Source organism: Phasianus colchicus, chromosome 31, assembly GCF_987193195.1.
Source record: "Phasianus colchicus chromosome 31, bPhaCol1.hap1.1, whole genome shotgun sequence".
NCBI classification, from domain to species: Eukaryota; Metazoa; Chordata; class Aves; order Galliformes; family Phasianidae; genus Phasianus; species Phasianus colchicus.
The window spans coordinates 3,240,319-3,263,165 of NC_143466.1; the positions used below are offsets into that span (position 1 = coordinate 3,240,319).

General features: G+C 64.9%; 1 protein-coding gene across 1 annotated transcript; it reads left to right on the forward strand.

Moving 5' to 3' along the window:
- Nucleotides 1–4,376: 4,376 nt before the first annotated feature.
- On the forward strand, nucleotides 4,377–22,014 carry CPT1C (carnitine palmitoyltransferase 1C). The gene is given in 20 exon segments (XM_090127628.1): nucleotides 4,377–4,520; nucleotides 7,105–7,237; nucleotides 7,909–8,030; nucleotides 8,658–8,820; nucleotides 9,852–9,953; nucleotides 10,971–11,108; nucleotides 11,942–12,019; nucleotides 12,894–13,001; nucleotides 13,755–13,839; nucleotides 14,704–14,864; nucleotides 14,867–14,901; nucleotides 15,637–15,855; nucleotides 16,610–16,715; nucleotides 17,724–17,840; nucleotides 18,389–18,538; nucleotides 19,597–19,728; nucleotides 20,374–20,526; nucleotides 20,993–21,094; nucleotides 21,672–21,764; nucleotides 21,852–22,014. Coding segments are annotated over 19 exon segments (2,280 nt in total). The 5' UTR covers nucleotides 4,377–4,520; nucleotide 7,105; the 3' UTR covers nucleotides 21,936–22,014.
- Nucleotides 22,015–22,847: the final 833 nt, after the last annotated feature.

Genomic DNA, 22,847 nt, shown 5'->3' on the forward strand with positions numbered 1-22,847 from the left:
CATACTGGGTTGTACTGGGGCTATACTGGGTTGTACTGGTCTGTACTGGGCTGTACTGGTCTATACTGAGCCATAGTGGGTTGTACTGGTTCTATACTGGGCTGTACTGGGCTGTACTGGTGCTAAACTGGTCCATATGTTGGGCCATACCGGGTTGGGGGGGGTCCATAGTGATTTGGGGGGGGATTTTTTGGGGGGGATCCATGGGGATTATGGGGTGCAGATTTGGGGGGGGGCAATGGTTTATTGGGGGGGTCATTATGGGTCATTTTGGGGGGGGGGCATTGAGATTTGGGGGGGGATTTTGGGGGGGGTCCATGGGGATTATGGGGTGCAGATTTTTGGGGGGGGGCAATGGTTTATTGGGGGGGGTCATTATGGGTCATTTTGGGGGGGGCCATTGAGATTTGGGGGGGGTATTTTGGGGGGGGTCCATGGGGATTATGGGGTGCAGATTTTGGGGGGGGGCCCAATGGTTTTTTTTGGGGGGGGTCATTATGGGTCATTTTGGGGGGGGGCATTGAGATTTGGGGGGGGATTTGGGGGGGGGGAACACCATAGGGATTACAGGACACAGGGTTTGGGGGGGGGGGGGCAATGTATTTTTTTGGGGGGGGCCAGGGGTTAATAGGGGTCTGTGGGTATTTATTTGGGGGGGGGTCCATTGGGATGTGAGGTGTTTTTTTTTTTTGGGGGGGGGGGGCCATAGGGATTTGTGTCCTTTTTATATGGGGGGGTCGGGATTAAATTTGGGGGGGGGGTCCATAGGGATTTATGGGTATCTGGAGGGGAGAGAGGGGGGTCTTTTTTTTGGGGGGGGGGGTCACGTTGTTTTCTTAGGGGTTGGTGTGGGGTCGATGTGTCCCCCCCTGCCCCCCCCCCCCCGGTATCGCTCCGGGTGTGGCCGCGGGTGGGGCCCCGTGGGAACGCAGTTCTCCCCCCCCTCCGCCTTTTCCTGTTTGTGCCGCGGGGCCCCCCCGCCCCCCCCCCCCCCCCCCCCCCCGGGGCAGGAAATAAGGGGGGGGGGGGTGGGACGGACCCCCCCCCCCTCGAGGCTTTATAAAGAGGCACTGAGCGCTGAGCGGGGGGGGGGCGACGGAGGGGTAAGAGAAAGGGACCCCCCCACAAAAAATAATAGGAAACCCCCCCACCCACCTCAGGGGGATCAAAGTGGGGGGGGCGGTTTGATTTTTTTTTGGGGGGGGTCCTGGGGGGGTTGGGGGTTTTTTTTGGGGGGGGGTTTGGGGGAGGTCCTGGGGGGGTCTCCTCCGTTTTGGGGGTTGTTGGGGAGGGGGAGTCCTGGGGGGGGGCAGTTTGCGATTTATGGAGGGGGGGGGGGGTCTGGGGGTGTCCTCTATTTGGGGGTTATTGGGGGGGGGGTCCTGGGGGGGGGGGGGGGTCCATTTGGGGTTATTGGAGAGGGGAGTCCTGAGGGGTGGGGGGGGCCTTCATTTGGGGTTATTGGGATGGGGGGGGGGGCTCCATTTGGGATTATTTGTGGGGTGGGGGGAGTTGGAGGGGGGGGGTCCTCCATTTGGGGCTATTGGGGGGGGGGGGGGCTCCATTTGGGGTTATTTGTGGGGGGGGAGTGGGGGGGGTCCTCTATTTGGGGTTATTGGGATGGGGGGGGGGCTCCATTTGGGATTATTTGTGGGGTGGGGGGAGTTGAGGGGGGGGTCCTCTATTTGGGGTTATTGGGATGGGGGGGGGGGGCCTCCATTTGGGGTTATTTATGGGGTGGGGGGGCCCTCCATTTGGGGTTATTGAGGTGGAGGGGGGGGGAGCCTCCATTTGGGGTTTTTTATGGGGTCGTGGGGGGGGGGGGGGTCCCGCCGCCCCCCCCCGCCCTCTCCCAACCCCTGTACCAGTGTGGGGCTGCAGCGCTGGTGCGGGGGGTGGGGGGGGGCGGGAGGTGGGACCACAGGGACCCCCCCCCCCACACTCCATGTCCCCCCCAGTGTCTTCAATGTCCCCCCCCCCCATGTCCCCATTGTCTCCATCCCCCCCCCATTGTCCCCCCCCCCCCGTTGCTCCCAATGTCCCCATTGTCCTCCCAATGTCCCCCCCCCCCATGTGCCCCTATTGTCCTCCCCATGTCCCCAATGCCCCCCCATGTCCCCCCAGCGTCCCCTCGTGCCCCCCCCAATGTCACCCCCGTGTCCCCAATGTCACCCCAACGTCCCCCAATGCCACCTCCCTGTCCCCATGTCCCCTAACGCCACCCCCAATGTCCCCTAACATCACCTCAGTGCCCCCCAATGCCACCCCCGTGTCCCCCATTGTCCCCAATGTCCCCCAATGCCACCCCAATGTCACCCCCATGTCCCCAATGTCCCCCAATGCCACCCCAACGTCACCCCCATGTCCCCAATGTCCCCTCATGTCACTCCTCTGTTCCATTGTTCCCCATGTCCCCAATGTCCCCCAATGCCACCCCAATGTCACCCCTATGTCCCCCCATGTCCCCATTGTCTCCTCATGTGCCCCCCATGTCCCCAGTGTCCCCTAATGCCACCCCCCAATGTCCTCCAACATCACCTCTGTGTCCCCCAATGCCACCCCATGTCACCCCAATGTCACCCCCATGCCCCCAATGTCCCCTCATGCCACCCCCATGCCCCCATTTTCCCTCTAATGCCACCCCCAATGTCCCCATGATGTCCCCTAATCACCTCAGTGCCCCCCAATGCCACCCCCGTGTCCCCCATTGTCCCCAGTGTCCCCTAATGCCACCCCCCATGTCTCCAATGTACCCTCATGTCACCCCAATGTCCCCTAATGCCACCCCAATGCCACCCCCATGTCCCCAGTGTCCCCTCATATCACCCCCATGTCCCATTGTCCCCAGTGTCCCCTAATGCCACCCCCTATGTCCCCCAATGTCCCCCAACATCACCTCAGTGTCCCCCAATGCCACCCCCGTGACCCCCATTGTCCCCAATGTCCCCTCATGTCCCCCTCATGTCCCCAGTGTCCCCTCATGTCCCCATGTCCCCAATGTCCCTGTCCTCAATGTCCCTTAATGCCACCCCAATGTCCCCCATGTCACCCCCACGTCCCCAATATCCCCCCCCACGTCCCCTGTCACCTCAGTGTCCCCCAGTGTCACCCCCATGTCCCCACGTCCCATTGTCCCCATGCCCCAATGTCACCCCCCATGTCCCCAATGTCCCCCAATGCCACCCCAATGTCACCCCCCTGTCCCATTGTCCCCAATATCCCCTAATGTCACCCCCATGTCCCCAATGTCCCCCATTTGCCCCCCAATGTCCCCCTCTGTCACCCCCCTCCCCATTCCCCCCATTATCTCCCCCCATCCCCATTGTCCCCAATGTCCCTGTCCCCATTTTACCCCCCCGTCCCCACTGTCCCCCTCTGCCCCCCCCCACCCCATTACCCCTCATTATCTCCCCCTGTCCCCATTGCCCCCCCAACGTCCCCAATGCCCCCCCTTCCCTCATCCCCCCCATTTCCCCCATTATCTCCCCATGACCCCACTGTCCCCCCCCCGATGTTCCCCCTCTGTCCCCCCCCGCCCCATTACCCCTATTATCCCCCTGTACCCACTGTGCCCCCCCCAAATGTCCCCAATCCCCCCCCCTTCTGCCCCCCCACCCCATTACCCCCATTATCTCCCCCTGTCTCCATTGCCCCCCCATCACCCCAATGTCCCCCCCCGCCCCCCCCATCACCCCCATTATCTCCCCCTGCCCCCAATGTCCCCCCCCCAATGTCCCCTCTCTGTCCCCCCCCCATCCCCACTGCCCCCTCCCACGCCCCCCATTACCCCCATCCCCAATGTCCCCCTGTCACCATTGCCCCCCCAAGGCCCCAATGCCCCCCCTTTGTGCCCCCCCCCATTATCTCCCCCACCCCCCATCCCCAATGTCCCCCCTCATCCCCCCCCCATTACTCCCATTAAGCCCCCCCCCATCCCCACTGCCCCCTCTGTCCCCAATGCCCCCCCTTTGTCCCCCCCCACCCCATTACCCCCATTATCCCCCTGTCCCCACGGCCCCCCCATGGCCCCAATACCCCCCTCTGTCGCCCCCCCCCTTTAGCCCCATTATCTCCCTTGCCCCCCCAATGTCCCCCCCGCCCCCCCCGTTATCTCCCCCTGCCCCCACTGTCCCCCCCCCAATGTCCCCATTAAGTCCCCCCCCATCCCCATTGTCCCCTCTGTCCCCAATGCCCCCCCTTTGTCCCCCCCCCATTCTCCCATTACCTCCCCCTACCCCCACTGTCCCCCCCCCCAATGTCCCCAATGTCCCCACCTCTCCGTGTCCCCCCCCATCCCCGCTGTCCCCATTATGTCCCCCCCCCGCCCCCCCCCATCCCCGCTGTCCCCATTCTCCCATTTCCGGTGCCCCCCCCGCCCCCCCCCCACGTCACTCTCCCCGCCCCGTGGGGGAGGGGCGCTCCTCCATCACCGCCGCCGCCGCGGGGGGAATCCCCGGACCCCCCCCCGGACCCCCCCGGACCCCCCCCGTGCGCCCCCCCCCCCTTAAGGACCCAGCGAGGTGAATGGGGGAGGGGCGCGGCCGCGGGGTATTATGGGATGGGAGGTGGGGGGAGGGGGCGGGGGGGGGGGGGGTGGATGTTGGGTTCTGGGTTTTTTGGGGGGGGGGGGGGCGCTGGAACGACCCTTATGGGGGGGGGGGGGGAGATGTTGGGGGGATCCGAATGGTGGGGGGGGGGGCGAATGGTGGGGGGTCCCGTTGGGGGGCCAGGAGGGGAGGGGGCTCATATTGTGGTGGGGGGTCTCATATGGGAGGGGGGGGGGTAGATTTTGGGGGGGGTCTTATATGGGGAGGGTGCAGATGTTAGCGAGGAGGACCCAGATTTTGGGGGTGGGGGGGGGTCAAGAAGTTGGGAGGGGAGCTCAGACTTTGGGATTTGGGGGGGGGGTCCGAATGGTGGGGGGGGTCCCATATGGGGGGGGGGGGGAATTGGGGGGGGGGGGTTCTCATCTGTGAGAGTTCGGATATTGGGGGGGTGGAGCCAGAATTTGGGGGGGGTCCAGGTGGTGGGGGGGGGTCCATGTGGTGGGAGGGGTCCTACTTTGTGGGGGGGGGGGGGCAAGAGTTTGAGGGGGGGTCTCTTACGGAGGGGGTCCAGATATTGGGGGGGGGGCATTCAGATTTTGGGGGTGGGTCCAAGTGGTGGGAGGGGGCTTATATGGGGGTGGGGGGGGGGGTCCAGGAATTTGGGGGGGGGGGTTGTATGGAGTTCTATGGGGGGAGGGATGGGGGGGGGGGGGGACAGGATGGGGGGGGGCAGATCTATGGGGGGGGGGCAGGAGGTGGGAGGAGGACTCAGCTGTTCCCATGGGGGGGTCGGGGGGGGGGGGGGGGGTGGCACTGAGTTGTCCCCATGTCCCATGAGGTGTCCCCTGGGTGTCCCTGCGATGTCCCTGCGCCCCATAGGGTGTCCCATGGGTGCTATGGGGTGTCCCCACCGTGTCCCCTGGGGTGCCCATGGGTGCCACGAGGTGGCCCCTGGGTGGCCCCATGTCCCATGGGTGCTATGGGGTGGCACCTGGGTGGCCCTATGTCCCATGGGTGCTATGGGGTGGCACCTGGATGTCCCCATGATGTCCCCGTGATGTCCCCAGGTCCTTTGGGTGCTATGGGGTGGCTTCTGAGTGTCCCCCTCATGTCCCCATGTCCCCTGGGTGCTATGGGGTGTCCCTTTGGTGTCCCCATGATGTCCCCACAACCCCCTGGGTACTCTGGGGTGGCCCCTGGGTGTCCCCATGTCCCCTGGGTGCTATGGGGTGGCCTCTGAGTGTCCCCCTCATGTCCCCATGTCCCCTGGGTGCTATGGGGTGTCCCTTTGGTGTCCCCATGATGTCCCTTCACCCCATACGGTGTCCCCTGGGTGCCAGGGGGTGGCACCTGGGTGGTGTCCCCATGATGTCCCCACAACCCCCTGGGTGCTCTGGGGTGGCCCCTGGGTGTCCCCATCATGTCCCCATCATGTCCCCACGTCCTTTGGGTGCTATGGGGTGGCACCTGGGTGCTATGAGATGGCCCCATGATGTCCCCATGTCCCCTGGTTGTCCCCATGTCCCCTGGGTGCTATGGGGTGGCACCTGGGTGTCCCCATCATGTCCCCACGATGTCCCCATGTGCCCTGGATGCTATAGGGGTCCCCTGGGTGTCCCCTTGATGTCCCCATGTCCCATGGGGTGGCACTTCGCTGTCCCCATGATGCCCCCACAATGTCCTTATATCCTCTGAGGTGTCCTCTGGGTGCTATGGGGTGGCACTTGGATGCTATGGGGTGACAGCTGGATGTCCCCACGATGTCCCCATGTCCCCTGGGTGCTATGGGGTGGCACTTGGGTGTCCCTTTGTCCCTTATGTGCCATGGGGTGTCTCCTGGGTGCCATGGGGTGGCACCTAGGTGTCCCCATGATGTCCCCATGTCCCCTGGGTGCTATGGGGTGTTCCCTGGGTGTCCCCACAATGTCCCCATGTCCCCTGGGGTGTCTCCTGGGTGCCATGGGGTGGCACTTGGGTGTCCCCACAATGTCCCCATGTCCCCTGGGTGCCATGGGGTGGCACCTGGGTGTCCCCATGATGTCCCCATGTCCCCTGGGTGCTATGGGGTATCCCCTGGGTGTCCCCACGATGTCCCCATGTCCCCTGGGTGCCATGGGGTGGCACCTCGGTGTCCCCATAATGTCCCCATGTCCCCTAGGTGCTATGGGGTGTCCCCTGGGTGCTATGGGGTGGCACTTGGGTGTCCCCACGATGTCCCTATGTCCCCTGGGGTGTCCCCTGGGTGCCATGGGGTGGCACCTGGGTGTCCCCATGATGTCCCCATGTCCCCTGGGTGCCATGGGGTGGCACCTCGGTGTCCCTATAATGTCCCTATAATGTCCCCATGTCCCCTAGGTGCTATAGGGTGTCCCCTGGGTGCCATGGGGTGGCACTTGGGTGTCCCCACGATGTCCCCACGTCCCCTGGGTGCCATGGGGTGGCACCTGGTGTCCCTGTGTCCCCTGGGTTCTATGGAGGTGCCCCCTGGCTGCGCTATGGGGTGCCACCCCTGTGCCCCCCCCCACCCCCCACCATACCCCCCCTGTCCCCCCCCCAGCATGGAGGCACGTTTGGCTGCAGCTTTGGGGACAGCAGTGGGGGCCGTGGGGGGGCCGGAGAGGAGCCCCCCCCTCCTGCAGTTGGGGCTGACGGCGCTGCGATGTGGGGGGAGACGGCTGAGGCACCTGAGGGTATGGGGGGGGGGAACCCCAAAATATGGGGGTCTTTGGGGGGGGGGGGGTATGAGGTGGGATATAGGGTGGGGACCCCAAATGGTGGGGTCATGGGGGGGGTCCGGGGGGGGGCTGTAGGGTGAGTTATGGGGGCTTGGGGGGGGGGTGACCCCAAATGGTTGGGGTCATGGGGGAGGATTTGGGGGGGTCTGTGGGCTGGGATACGGGGGGGGGGGGTGACCCCAAATGGTTGGGGCCATAGGGGGGGGGTGTGGGATGGGGGGGGGCTCCTCAAAATATTGGGTGATCCCAATTGTGATCCCAAATGATTGATTGGGGTCGTGGGGGGGGGGGGGGGTTACTATGGGATGGGATATGAGAGCTTTGGGGGAGGGGGGGGGGGTGGTTTGACCCCAAATTATAGGGGTCACGGGGGGGCCTATGGGGTGGTGACCCCAAATGATTGGGGAAATTCTGGGGGGGGGGGGGGGGTGGATTTTGAGGGGGGGTGGATTTTGAGGGGGGGGGCAGAGCTATGGGGTAAGAAACCCCAAAGCTTTCAGAGCCAGTGGGGGGGAACTGTGAGAATTTGGGGGGTGGGGGGCACACTGTTGGGGGGGGTCTATAGGGTGGGTTAAGGGGTTTCTATGGGGCCAGACCCCCCCCTGAGGTTGTGCCCCCCCCCCCAGGTTCACCCCGCTGGCCCCCGGACGTGGCTCTTCCTGGGGGGGTCACTGGGGCTGTGTGATGCTGTGGGTCTGGACCCCTCCCTGGGGGTGGTGGGGGCCATCGCTGGGGGGCTGCCCCAAAGGTATGCGGGGGGGTCGCCAGAGATGTGAGGGGGGGTCCTGGGGGCCTGGGGGGGGCGTTAATTGTGGGGGGGGACCTCAATGTTTGGGGATCTGGGGGATCCTGGGGGGGGTCTGGGAGAGGACCCCAATGTTTGTTATTCTGAGGGGGGGGACCCCAATATGTGGGGTTTTGGGGGGGGGAACCCAATGTGGGGGGGTCTGGGAGGGGTTCTTGGGGGTCCTGGGTGGGGGGGGGGTTGAGGGGGCATTATAAAGGGGGGGGGACCCCAATGTATGGGGTTCTGGGGGGGTCATGGGGGGGGATCGTGGGGGTCTGGAGGAGCATTCTAAAGGGAGGGACCCCAGTGTATGGGGTTCTGGGGGGGGGGGGAGTTTGGGGGGGGGGTCTGGAGCTCTATTTTGGGATCTTCAGGATATATGGGTCTGAGGGGGGGGGCATTCTGGGTGTCTGGGGGGGGGGGGGGCACTATTTCTTTCACCCCCCCCAGATAGAGGTCTATTCCATGTCATATTGGGGCCATACACCCAGGGTGGGGGGATCCCTCGATTGGAGAGAGATTTTGGGGGGGGGGGAGTTGTGCCCCCTCTGACTCCCCCCCCCCCGCCCCCCCCCTCCCCAAATACAGCCCCCTGCTGCCGGGGGGGGCGCGGGGGGCCGTGGCTCTGCTGCTCTTTGCCTCAGGGCTGTGGCTGCTGCTGGGGCTGATCCTGCGCCTGGGGCTGAGGCTGCTGCTGGGGGGCACGGCGGGAGTCCTGGGGGGGCCGGGACCCCCCCCCCGCCTCTGGATGGTACTTGGGGTGTTGGGGTTGGGGGGGGGGGGGAATGGGAGGGGTTCTTGGGGGTCCTGATGGGAGTTATGGGGGGCTATGAGGGTCCTGGGTAAGGGGTTCTGGGGGTCTTGAGGGGGTCTTGGGGAGGGGGGGTCTTGAGGGGGTCTGGGGAGGGGGGGGGGGGCATCCTGGGGAGAGCCATGGGGGTTCTGGGGGGGGGTTCTGGGGGTCCTGAAGGGGGTCTGGGGGGGTCCTGAGGGGGGTCCTGGGGGGGGTTCTGGGGGTCCTGGGAGGATTTTGGGGGGCTATGAGGGTCCTGAGTAGGGGGTTCTGAAGGGGTCTGGGGGGGAGGAGGGGGGGCATCCTGGAGAGAGCCATGGGGGTTCTGGGGGGGGTTCTGGGGGTCCTGAAGGGGGTCTGGGGGGGTCATGAAGGGGGTCCTGGGGGGCTATGAGGGTCCTGAGTAGGGGGTTCTGAGGGGGGCTGGGGGGGAGGGGGGTGGCATCCTGGGGAGAGACATGGGGGTTCTGGGGGGGCTTCTGGGGGTGGTTCTGAAGGGGTCTGGGGGGGCATCCTGGGGGGGGGTTCCGAGGGTCCTGAGAGGATTCTGGGGGGCTATGGGGGTCCTGAGTAGGGGGTTATGGGGGTCCTGGGGGGGTTCCTGGGGGGGTCTGGGGGTGGTCCTGAGTGAGTCTGGGGGGCAGTGGGGGACCTGTGGGGGTTCTGGGGGTCCTGAGTGAGTCTGGGGGGGGGGGGTCCTGGGGGAGCCTTGGGGGACTATGGGAGTCTTGGGGGGGGATTGGGGTTCTTTGGGGGGGGTGCAATGGGGGTCCTGGGGGGGCGGGGGGGGGTTCTGGGGGGCTCTGGGAGGGGTCTGGGGGGGGTCTGAGTGTAGGAATCTGGGAGTCCTGGGGGAGGTTTTGGGGGTCCTGAGTGAGCCTGGGGGGTCCTGGGGAGGACAATGGGGGGGGGGGGTCCTGGGGGGGCTTTGGGGGGGTGTTTGTTTTTTTTTTGTGGGGGGGGGTCCCCAATCGGATTTTGGGGTGCAGGCGTTGGTGCGGATGTTTGCGGGGCGCCGCCCCAGGCTGCACAGCTTCCAGGGGGTGCTGCCCCCCCTCCCCCTGCCCCCCCTCCACGACACCGTGAGCCGGGTGAGATGGGGGGGGGGTCCTTAGGGGGGCTGGGGGGGGTCCTGGGTGGGGTTTGGGGGGGGCTGGGGGGTCTTAGTGGTGTCTTGGGGGGGGGGTTAAAGGGATGCTGGGGGGATTAAGGGGCATCGTTTTGAGGGGGGGTGGGGGGGGAGCATGGCAGGGGGGGGTTCTGGGGGGGGGTCTGGGGGGGTCAATAGGGGTCTCTGGGGGGGTTATGGGGGGTCTTGGGGGGGGTAGTTGGGTTGTCAGTGTGTGGGGGGGGGGTGTTGAGGTGTGGGGGGTCTTGGGGGGTGTCACTGTTGAGGGAGGGTGGTACTGGGGGGGTCCTGGGGGGGTCCCGGAGGGGTTGGGGGTCCCTTGTGGGGGGGTTAAAGGGGTGCTGGGGGGATTCAGGGGTATTGTTTTGAGGGGGGGGTGTCAATGGGGGGGGCCATGGTGGGGAGGGTTCTGGGGGGATTTGTGGGGGGTGGGGGGTCAATAGGGGTCACTGGGGGGGGTATGGGGTCTCTATGGGGTCTTGGGGGGGGTTGGGGGGTGTCAATGGGGGGGTGTTGAGGTGGGGGGGTCTTGGGGGTGTCATTGTTGAGGGAGGGGTTACTGGGAGGGGGGGGTCTTGGGGGTCTCTGTAGGGTCTTGGAGGTGGGGGCATAATGGGGGTGAGGGTTTTGGGGGGGTCCTGGGGGGGGTCTTGGGGGGGGAGGGGGTCCACATGGTGACATTGCGGGGGGGGGCCTTGAGGGTATCTGTGGGTTTTGGGGGAGGGCGGTGTGGGGGGGGGATCCCAATGTTGGGGTGTAAATATGGGGTTCTTTGGGGGGGGGCGCGGGTCCCAAAGTGGGGAGGGGTCTTTTGGGGGCGGGGCTTTGGGGCCTCTATTGATCCCTTCGAGAGGGGGGGGGGGGTCTTCAAATAGGGGCACGGAAATGGGAGTGCTGTGATGAGGGGGTGGGAGGGGGCACAATTTGGGGGTGTTTGGGGGGGGGGTCTCTAATATTACTGTGCCCCCCCCCCCATCAGTACTTGGCTTCGCTGGAGCCCCTGGGGCCGGGGGGGGGCCAGGAGGGGGCGGCTGCTCTCGCCCGTTCCTTTGAGGGGGGGTCCGGCCCCCGCCTGCAGCGATGGCTGCGACTGCGCTCCTGGCTGCTGCCCAGCTATGTGAGGGGGGGTCCTCGGGGGGGGGGTCCTGGGGGGGGGGGGTTAAGTTGGGGAGGGGGGGACATATGGGGTCCTGGGAGGGGTCTGGTGGTGGTGAGGGTCTGTAGGGGGTCCTGATGATTGGGGGGGGGGGGTGGAAACCCGGGGGGGGTCCTGGGGGTGGGGGGGTTCATATGGGGTCCTGGGAGGGGGGTCCTATGGGAAGGGGGGGCAATATGGGGTCCTGGGGGGGGGGGGGACACCTTGGGGGGGGTCCAAGGGGAGGAGGGTCCATATGGGGTCCTGGGAGGGGAGTCCTATGGGAAGGGGGGGCAATATGGGGCCCTGGGGGGGGGGACACACACCTTTTGGGGGGGGGTCCAAGGGGAAGAGGGTCCATATGGGGTCCTGGAGGGGGTCTGGGGGGGGGGTTCATATAGGGTCTTGGGGGGCATCCTGGGGAGAGGGGGTCTATATGGGGTCCTGGGGGGGGGTTCAAATTTGGGGGGTCCATATAGGGTCTTGGGGGGGAGGATGGTGGAGGGGGGGGGGGTTTGTATGGGGTCCTGGGGGGGCATCCTGGTGGTGTTGGGGGGGGGCGCCCATGTAGGGTTTTGGGGAGGGGGGGGGGGTCCAGGTGGTGGGGTCCATATCGGGTCCTGCGGGGGGGGGGGGGGGTCCTTATAGGGGGGTGGGGAGTTCTGGGGGTTTGGGGGGGTTCTGAATGGGGGGGGGTCCATGTGAGGCACTGGGGGGTCTGGAGGGGGGGGTCCGTGAGTGGGGGTCTCTGGGAAGGGGAGGGGACTGTGTTGGGGTCCCCCCAGCCCCCATTTTTTCTCCCCCCCCCCCCATAGCTGAGCGAGCTGTGGGAGGAGCACGTCTACCTGCGGGCACGCAGCCCCCTCCCCATCAATAGCAGCTACTATGTCATGGTGAGGGGGGGGCGCGGGGGGGGGGCAAGGAGGGGGTCCTGGAGGGTCTCTATGGGGTCCTGGGGGGGGGGGAGGCGGGGGGGAGGAATCCTGTGTGGGTTTATATGGGGTCATGAAGGGGGGGGGGGTGATCCTGGGGTCGCAATGGGGTTCTGGGGGGTCTCGGGGGGGGGGGCACTGTGGGGGGGTTCTTGGGGGTCTATGAGGGGGTCCTGGGGGGTGTCTTGGGGGTCTTTGTGGGGTTCTTGAGGGGGGGATCCTTGGGGGTCTCAGTGGGGTCCTAGGGGTCTCTGGGGGGGGGGGACATTGGGGGGGGTCTTGGGAGTCTATGGAGGGGCCCTGGAGGGGGGGGGGGGGTTGGGGGTCTCTGTAGGGTCCTGAGGAAGTGGGGGGGCATCCTGAAGGGACATCTATATGGGGGTTGGGGGGGTTTATGGGGTCCTGAGGGGGTCTTGGGGGGTCCTGGGGGTCTCAATGGGGTGCTGAGGGGGGGGGATCCTGGGGGGGGCTCTGGGGGTCTCTATGGGGTTCTGTAGGGTGGGAATCTGGGGGGGGGGTCTTTATGGGGTCCTGGGGGAGGGGGGATGGACCCTGGGGGGGTCTCTGAGGGGTCCTGGGTGGGGAGGGGGGATCCTGGGGGGTTCTCTGGGGGGGGTCTTGGGGGTCTTTATAGGGACCTGGGGGTGGGGGTTCTGGGGGGGGGGGGTCTTAGTTGTCTCAATGGGGACCTGGAAGGTCTCTGGGGGGGGTCTTTGAGGTCTCTATGGATTTCATTTGGAGGGGCTTTGGGGGGGGGAGGGGGGGGATCCTATGATGGAGGAGGGGGTGGGGGTTCTCAGAACCCACACTGTGTGCCCCCCCCCCCAAAAAAAAGGACCTGCTGGGCCCCCCCCCCACCCGCATCCAGGCCGCCCGCGCCGCCAACATCACCTTCGCCCTGTTGAGCTTCAGAGAGCTGCTGGAGGGGGGGGGACTGCCCCCGGTGAGGGGGGGTCGGGGGGGGGGCAATATTGGGGGTCTTGGTGGGGGGGTTGGGGGGTCCTGGGGGGGGAAATAAGGATTTTGAGGGGGGTTTTGCAGGGAAAAGGGGTCCTGGGGGGAGGGGTTGAGGTGTGGGGGGGGAGTTGGGGTCTTGGGGGGGGGGGCAATGAGGGTCTGGGGGGGGGATGTGGGGGTCTTGGGGGGGGTCTGGGGTGCTGGGGGGGGGCAATGAGGGTCTGGGAGGGGGAGATGTGGGGGTCTTTGGGGGGGATTTGGGGTGCTGGGGGGGGGCAATGAGGGTCTGGGGGGGGGATGTGGGGGTCTTTGGGGGGATTTAGGGTGCTGGGGGGGGCAATGAGGGTCTGGGGGGGGGATGTGGGGGTCTTGGGGGGGATTTGGGGTGCTGGGGGGGGCAATGAGGGTCTAGGGGGGGGATGTGGGGGTCTTGGGGGGGATTTGGGGTGCTGAGGGGATAACTTAGGGTATTTGGGGGGGGGAGTTGTGGAATCTGGGGGGGTCTTGAGGGCGGATTTTGATGGGGGTGGAGAATCTGGGGAAGATAATGGGGTCCTGGATGGGGGGGGAACAGAATTGGGGTTCTGGGATGGCTCGGGGGGGGGGGGGAGGGGGAAGGAGGTGTTTTGAGGGGGATATTGGGGGGGGGGGTTCTGGGGATGTTTTGAGGGTGGAGATTCGGGCGGGTTGGGTTTTTTTTTGGGGGGGGGTCCCGGTGCTGATATCCCCCCCCCCCCAGGTGCTGTTTCGGGGTGCCCTCCCCACCTGCACCGCCCCCTATGAGCGCATCTTTGGCTGCAGCCGCGTCCCCGGGGAGCGCGTGGGTATGGGACCCCCCCCCACCCCAAAATAATCCCCCCCCCCTTCCCATGGGACCACCCACTCCCCACCCCCGTGACCCCATTTCCCCAAAGCCCCCCACCTCCCCATGACCCCAAATGATCTCCCTACTCCCGAGACCCCAAATCCCCCCCCTGGACCCTCATATTCCACCCCCCCAAAGACCCCTGATGTCCCCCCCCCACCCCCACCCCCCCAAGGACCCTCAGAGCCCCCCCCCAAGACCTCCAATCCCCCACCCCAGGATCCCCAAATCCCCCCCACACCCTTATATCCCCCCAGGACCCCCATTGCACCCCCCAAAGAACCCCAATCCCCCCCCCAAGACCCCAAATCCCCTCCCATAACCCCCAGTCCCCCCCCCCATATCCCACCCCAATGAGTCCCCAATGGGGATTTTTTTTTTGGGGGGGGGGGCGCCATTTAGGGGTACCCTAACACATATCCCCTCCCATAACCCCCAGTCCCCATCCCCCAAGACCCCCAAATCCCCCCCAGACCCTCATATCCCCCCCCAATTCCCCCCTCCCCCCAGGACCCCTATAGCCCCCCCCAAAGACCCCCAAATCCCCCCCCATAACCCCCAATCCCCCCCCCATATCCCACCCCAATGAGTCTCCAATGGAGAATTCTTCCCCGGGGGGGGGGTGTAGGGGGCACTATTTGGGGGTACCCTAAACGACCCCCCCCCTAAAGACCCCCAAATCCCCCCCCATAACCCCCAATCCGCCCCCCATATCCCACCCCAATGAGTCTCCAATGGAGAATTCTTCCCCGGGGGGAGGGGGGGGCACTATTTGGGGGTACCCTAACACAGCCCCCCCCCCCCCACGACCCCCCCCCAACAGACCGACTGCGGCGCTTCGGGTCCTCGGCCCACGTGGTGGTGGTGCGGGGGGGGTCCCTCTACAAAGTGACGGTGATGAGGGGGGGGCGACCCCTCCCCCCCCGGGAACTGCAGGAACGGTTCCGAGGGGTCCTGGAAGATGGGGGGGGAGGAGCCCCCCCAAGGAGGAGGCGGTGGGGGTCCTGACGGCTGGGGACAGGTGGGGGGCGTGGGGGGGGGGGGCTATGGGAGGAAATGGGGACATGGGGGGCTATGGGGGACTTTGGAGGCTATAGGGACATGGGGGGTCTATGGGACATGGGGGGCTATGGGGACATGGGGGGCAATGGGGACATGGGGGGCTATGGGGGACATGGGGGGTTGTGGGGGACTTTGGAGGCTATGGGGACATGGGGGGCAATGGGGACATGGGGGGCTATGGGGGGCTATGGGACATGGGGGGCTATGAGGGACATAGGGGGCTGTGGGGGACTTTGGAGGCTATGGGGACATGGGGGGTCTATGGGACATTGGGGGGCAATGGGGACATGGGGGGCAATGGGGATATGTGGGGCTATGGGGACATGGGGGGCAATGGGGACTTTGGGGGTTATGGGGACATGGGGGGGCTGTGGGGGTTATGGGGGATTATGGGGGGGCTATGGGGGATCATGGGGGGAAATGGAGACATGGGGGGCTATGGGGACATGGGGGACAATGGGGACTTTGGGGGCTATGGGGACATGGGAGGCCATGGGGGGTTATGGGGAGCTATGAGGGGCTTTGGGGATTTGGGGGGCTATGGGGACATGGGGGCTATGGGGGGAGATGGGGACGTGGGGGGGGTTGTTTGGGGGGTTTATGGGGCTGACATGGAGGAGGATCTGGGTTTGGGGGGGGGTTATGGGGCTGACATGGGGGTCCCCCCCCCGTGCCCCCCCTGTTTCCCCCCCAGGACCCCATGGGCGCTGGCACGCACTGCCCTCCATTTGGGGGGGGGTCCCAACGTGGCGGCACTGCAGGCGGTGGATTCGGCTGCTTTCGTGGTGGCCCTGGACCCCCCCACGGGGAGGGGGCGCGAGGACCCCCCCCCTGCAGGAGATGGGGGTGGGGACCCCCCCCAGCATTGGGACGCTGAGGCCAAAGCTCTGCTGCATGGGCGGGGATATGACCGGTGAGGACCCCCCCCTCCCCCAAGTCCCCCCAGAGACCCCCACCTTAATAACACCAACCCCCCCCAACTAGAAATCCCCCCCAGGGACCCCCCCCGACGATCGCAGACCCCAAAAATTCCCCCAAGGACCCCACACCTCCTCCAGACCTTAATAACCCTCAGGACCCCCCCCCCCATCCCCTCCCCAAAGACCCCAAGACCCCCCAACAAATCCCTCTCTGACAATCCCCCAAACCCCCCCCCACAAGATCCCATAACCCCCCTAGACCCCAATAACCTCAATACCCTCCCAGTACTCCCAGCCTCCCCGCAAGACCCCATCCATGCCCCCCCCAGACCCCGTAAGCCCCCTCACAGACACCCATGGCCCCCCCCATAGACCCCCAGATCCCAACCCCACCCCCCCCACAGCCCCCCCCCAGACCCCAATAAAGCCCCCAGACCCCAATAACCCCCCCCCAGGACCCCCAGCCTCCCCCAACCTCCCATATGTGCCCCCCCCCATACCCCCATAACTCCCCCCTATGGACCCCCATGTCCCCCCATAGCCCCCCCAGACCCCAATAACCCCCCCACCCCCCCCCTCAGACCCCAATATCCCCCAATACCCCCCTAATCCCCCCCCAGCCCCTCCCAACTCCCCCTTATGCCCCCCCTCAGACCCCATTAACCCCCCCAGACCCCTCAGGACCTCCAGCCCCCCCCTCTATGACCCCCCCATCGATGACCCCCCCCTCCCTGTGCCCCCCCCCAGGTGGTTCGACAAACCCCTCACCCTGGTGGTGTTTGGGGGGGGGCGTGCGGGGCTGAGCGTGGAGCAGGCGGGGGGAGACCCCCATGTTGTGGGGCACCTATGGGAGGTAAGGACCCCCCCCCCACCCCCCCCAAAAAATCCCCCTATCAGGACCCCAAAACTGGGGGTGGGATCTCAAAAAAAAACCCCAAATTTCCTAAATTCTCCCCCCAGAACCCAAAAAGACCCCAAAATTGTTGGCACCCCAAATCTATGGGGGAATTTTGGGACCCCACATCTTTGGGGTGATGTTGGGACCCCACATTTATGGGGCGATGTTGGGACCCCACATCTATGGGGTGATGTTGGGACCCCACATCTATGGGGGAATTTTGGGACCCCGCATCTATGGGGCAATGATGGGACCCCACATCTATGGGGTGATGTTGGGAACCCACATTTATGGGGGAATTTTGGGACCCCATATTTTTGGGGTGATGTTGGGAACCCACATCTATGGGGTGATGATGAGACCCCACATCTTTGGGGTGATGTTGGGACCCCACATCTATGGGGCGATGATGGGATCCCGCATCTATGGGGTGATGTTGGGACCCCACATTTATGGGGGAATTTTGGGACCCCATATTTTTGGGGTGATGTTGGGAACCCACATCTATGGGGTGATGATGAGACCCCACATCTTTGGGGTGATGTTGGGACCCCACATCTATGGGGTGATGATGGGATCCCGCATCTATGGGGTGATGTTGGGACCCCACATTTATGGGGGAATTTTGGGACCCCACATTTTTGGGGCAGTGTTGGGAACCCACATCTATGGGGTGATGTTGGGACCCCACATCTACGAGGGAATTTTGGGATCCCACATCTTTGGGGTGATGTTGGGACCCCACATTTATGGGGCGATGTTGGGACCCCACATCTATGGGGTGATGTTGGGACCTCACATCTTTGGGGTGATGATGAGACCCCACATCTATGGGGGAATTTTGGGACCCCACATCTTTGGGGCAATGTTGGGACCCCACATTTTTGGGGCAGTGTTGGGACCCCACATCTTTGGGGTGATGTTGGGACCCCACATCTATGGGGGAATTTTGGGACCCCACAGTTTTCTCTGGCAATGGACGCTGTGGAGCTGGGCTACGAGGCTGGAGGGGACTGCAGGGGGGGGGTCGTGGGGGATGTGCCCCCCCCCCAGCGCCTGCACTGGGACGTCCCTGAGGAGGTACTGGGGGGGACTGGGGGGGAACTGGGAGGGGACTGGGGTAAATGGGAGGGGGACTGGGGGGGACTGGAGGGGACTGGGGAAACTGGGGGGGAACTGGGACAACTGGGGGGGAACTGGGGTGACTGGGAGGGGGGGGCTGGGGGGGGCCTGGGGTAACTGGGAGGGGGCTGGAGGGGGTCTGAACAACTTGGGGGGGAACTGGGAGGAGACTGGGGAGGGACTGGGGCAACTGGGGGGGAACTGGGGTGGACTGGGACGGGTCTGGTGGGGGACTGGAGGGAACTGGGGCAACGGGGGGGGGGTCTGGGTTAAATGGGAGGGGGCTGGAGGGGGCCTAGAGAAACTGGGGGGGGGGGACTGGGGCAACTGGGGGGGGGTCTATTGGGACACCCCAGGCTCCGTTTTGGGGTCATTTAATCTCATTTTGGGGGCATTTTGTCCCCTTTTGGAGCCCCAATTTTTTTGAAGGGGTGGGGGGGAGGCATCTGCAGCCCTTTATTTTTTTTGGGGGGGGGGGCTGAATCGGCGGGGTTTGGGGTCTGCAGTGCCGGGGGGCGATGGGGGCCGCCCTGGGGGCCCTGCAGGCGCTGGCGCGGGATTTGGAGCTGCACGTCTTCGTCGTCCCCCCCCCGGGACCCCCCCGGCGCCGCCCCCACGACTTCATACAGACGGCGCTGCAGGTGGCGCTGATCCGTGTGAGTGACGGCCCTATGGCCCCCCCGACCCCAAATACACCCCCAGACCCCAAATAAAGCCTCAGATCCCAAATACCCCCCCCAGACCCCAAATACCCCCCCCCAGACCCCAAATGCCCCCCCAGACCCCAAATACCTCCCCCAGACACCAAATAACCCCCTCAGACCCCAAATAAAGCTCCAGACCCCAAATACCCTCCCAGACCCCAAATAACCCCCCCAGACACCAAATAAAGCCTCAGGCCCCAAATGCCCCCCCCAGACCCCAAATAAACCCCAGACCCCAAATGCCCCCCCCAGACCCCAAATAAAGCCCCAGACCCCAAATACCCTCCCAGACCCCAAATAACCCCCCCAAACACCAAATAACCCCCCCAGACCCCAAATAAAGCCTCAGGCTCCAAATGCCCCCCCCAGACCCCAAATAAACCCCAGACCCCAAATGCCCCCCCCAGACCCCAAATACCCCCCCCAGACCCCAAATAAAGCTCCAGACCCCAAATACCCTCCCAGACCCCAAATGCCCCCCCAGACCCCAAATAAACCCCAGACCCCAAATACCCCCCCCCATATCCCAAGTACCCCCCCCCAGGACCCCCAAATCTGCACTGGGACCCCAAAACTCCCCCCATAACCCTTATGACCCCAAATACCCCCCCCCATGGGTGACCTCTGACCCCACAACCTCTGACCCCATGACCTATGACCCTTGACCTCCACCTCCCCTCAGGATTGCAGGCAGTGCGTTGCTGACCCCATGACCTCTGACCCTTGACTTTTGCCCCCCAGGATCAGAACCCCACCCCCCCCGACCCCATAACCCCTCATCCCATGCCACCCCCCCCCCCCCCAAGAAGCCGGGTGCAACTCTGACCCTGTGACCTCTGACCCCGTGACCTCTGACCCCGTGACCTCTGACCATGTGACCTTTGCCCCCCAGGAGCAGAACCCCCCCTGACCCCATAGCCCCTCATTCCATGCCACCCCCTGCCCCCCCCCACAAGGAGCTGGGTGCAACTCTGACCCCGTAACCTCTGACCCCTGATCTTTGACCCCAGGAGCAGGGCATGGCTCTGACCATGGAGGCCGTCCCCACGCGGCTGTTCCTGGAGGGGCGCACGGAGGGGGCGAGGGGCTGCACCCCCCAGGGGGCGGCGCTGGAGGCTGCGATGGGGGACCCCAAAGTGGGGGTCAGTCCTGGGGGGGGGAGGGGGGTCCCAAAGTGGGGGGGGGGTCCCAAAGTTGGGAGTGGGGGGGGGGGATAAAATGGGGGGGGTCCCAAATGAGGAGGGGGAGGGTAAAATGGGGGGAGGGTCCCAAAGTGAGGGGTCACAAAGTGGGGAGCGGGCAAAGTGGGGGTTAAATGGGGGGGTCCCAAAGTGGGGAGGGAGGGGGGGGTAAAATGGGGAGGGTCCCAAAGTGGGGGAGTCCCACAGTGGGGAAGGGGGGTCCCAAAGTAGGGAGGAGGGGGGCTAAAGTGAAGGGGGGGGGTCCCAAACTGGGGGGGTCCCAAACTGGGGGGGTCCCAAAGTGGGGAGGGGGTGCATAAAATGGGGGTTCCAAAGTGGGGGGGGGGTCCAAAGCGAAGGGGGGGGGGGGGTTGGTATCCCATTGGGGGGGGGGGTCCTTCATGGTGGGGGGGGTCCCATATTGGGGGTCTCATTTTGGCCCTCATTTGGTCCCATAGAGGATCCCACTGGGGGGTTGGTTTCCCATAGAAACCATGGCGATCCCTGGGGGGGGGGGGATCCCGCGTTGTGGGCCCCCCCTTTTGGGTTCTGACCTCCCCTTCCTCCCTATTTATCCCCCCCCCCCGACCTCCCCTCCCCCGACAGCGTGCGCGGCGCCGGGCGCTGCTGGAGGAGGCGGTGGGGCGGCAGCGGGCGCTGCGCAGAGCCGCCATGACGGGGGGGGCGCTAGAGAGGCACCTGCAGGCCTTGGGGGCAGCGGCCATAGAGTTGGGGGAGAGCGCCCCCTTCCTGCACCAGGTGGGCGGGGCCTGGAGGAGGGGGCGGGGCCTGGAGGATGGGCGGGGCTTAGGGCAAATGGCTTCGTTTCTTCCGGGTGTGGGCGTGGCCTAAGAGGGGCATGGCCTATGAGATTCATTTATGGGATGTGGGGGGCGGGGCTTCAGAGAGAGGGGCGGGGCCTGTAGAAAACAGATCTGTGTCTGGAAGCTGGCGGGGAAATAAAGGGGCGGGGCTTAGAAGAGGGGGCGGGGCCTGGAAGAACCGGGTTGGTTTCTGGAGGTGGGCGGGGCCTGGAAGGAAGGGGCGGGGCTTGAAAAAGGCGGGGCCTGGGGAAGGGAATCCATTGGTGGAGGAGGTGGGCGGGGCCTGGAGGGAGGAGTTCTAGAAGGGGCGTGGCTTAAAATGGAGGGGGTGGAGCCAGAACGGGGCGTAGGGGGCGGGGCAACGATAGGTGGGCGTGGTCTCATTTGCATCTCATTTGCAGGCACTGACGCAGCCCTGGGCCATGGCCTCCAGCAGCGCCCCACGGCCGCAGCCCCCCCTGCTGCCCCCCGAGCTGCAGCCCATGGGGGGGGGCTTCGGGCCGGTGCGTGCTGTGTGGCAATGGGGGGCAGTGGGGGGAGGGGGGGGGGCAGGGGGCGTCCCGTGGGGGGGGTCTGAGGGTCCCAGGGTGGGTTATGGGGCATTTGGGGGGTATTACGGTGGATCTGGGGGGAGCTTCCTATGGTTGGTTATTGGGGGTGGGGGTCCGGGGGGGTCTGGGGGTCCCGTGGTTATGGGCTGGGGTTTCAAAGCCCCGCGGGGGGGCTTTGAGGAGTATTATGGGGAATTTGGGGGTGTCTGTGGGGGTCCCTGCCTGGTTATGGGGTCTCCTGTCTGTTTAGGGGATATTCTGACGTGGTCATGGGGCATTTTGGGGTATTTTGGGGGCATTTTGGGGGTTGGTTGTGAGGGATGCGAGGGTCTCAGTCTGTTTATGGAGCATTTAGGGGGATTTTGGGGTCCCCAGTCTGGTTATGGGACATTTTGGAGCTGTTCATCAGTTATCTAGGGCTGTTGATGGGGTATTTTGAGACCCCCCCCCCCCATCCATTTATGGGGCATATGCGGAGGGGGTCGAGGATTTAGGGGGTATTTATGGGGTCTTTTTGGGATGCCCCCAGCCCCACGATGACGGCTATGGGGTCTCCTTCACGGTGATGGCCGACGCTGCCGTTGTGTTCCACATCTCCTGCAAAGCCTCCAGCCCCAAAACGGTGAGCAGATGGGGGGGTTCAGCCCACTCCCCCCCCCCCCCCCGAGACCCCCACCCCCTCCCCTGACACCCCGTCCCCACACTGCAGGACGCCCACCGCTTCGCTGGGCTGATCCGCACCGCACTGCTGGAACTGGAGGAACTGGGAGAACTGGGGGGAGAGCTGGAGTGAGGGGGGGCATGGGGACCCCTCCTCCCCCCCCCACAAAAAAAATATAAATAAAGAGCTGGGTCTCAGTCGGGGGTGTGTGTGTGCTGGGGGGTAATGGGGAGCTGTGGGGGGTTACTGGGAGAAACTGGGAGGCACTGGGAGGGCTAATTGGGGGCAATTAGGGGGCACTGGGAGGGTATGTGGGACATTACTGAGGAGCAATGGGACAGCCCCCCCCCCACACCCCCCCGAAGAAACCACCTTTAAACACATTTATCCCTTTTTTGGTCATTTTATTGTTTTGCATCTCATTAAAGTCATTCATTAAAGACCCGCATGAAAAAATAGCTCTAAGCCCCCCCCCGCCTCCCCCCACCCCCCCAAACATGGGACCCCCCCACAACATCCCCCTCCCCCCGGGGGGGTCCCCCCCATTTGGCACTGCCCTGCCCCCCCCCTTCCTGAGTCAGAGACCCCCCCCAAAATGGGGGGCACAGCCCTCCCCCCCCAACAAAAACAACCCCAAAGATAAAGATGGGAGGGGGGGAAGAGGGAGTTGGAGGGGAAGGATCATTAATGAGGCATCAGTAATTAGTAATTGGGGGGGGGAGTTAATTAAAGGGGAGCTTACAGCGCAGCCCAGGGGGGAAAAGGGGAGGGGGCTTTGAGACACCCCAACCCCAAAGCACGAGGCAAAGGGCCCCCCCAAACATGCAGCCACTTGAGGGGGGGGAATGGGGGAAGCGGCCAGGGAGCAATTAGTCCTCATTTGCATCTCATTTGCATAGGAGTGTTTGCATAAAGCTCCCGACGCGCTGGGGTCTGAGGGGAGGGGGACACATTGAGGGACCCCCAGCCCGCTTTGCATAGAGCCAAATGCTTGGGGGGGGGTCCCTGAAGGGGGGGGAAGGAAGGATTATGTTAATTGGTTAA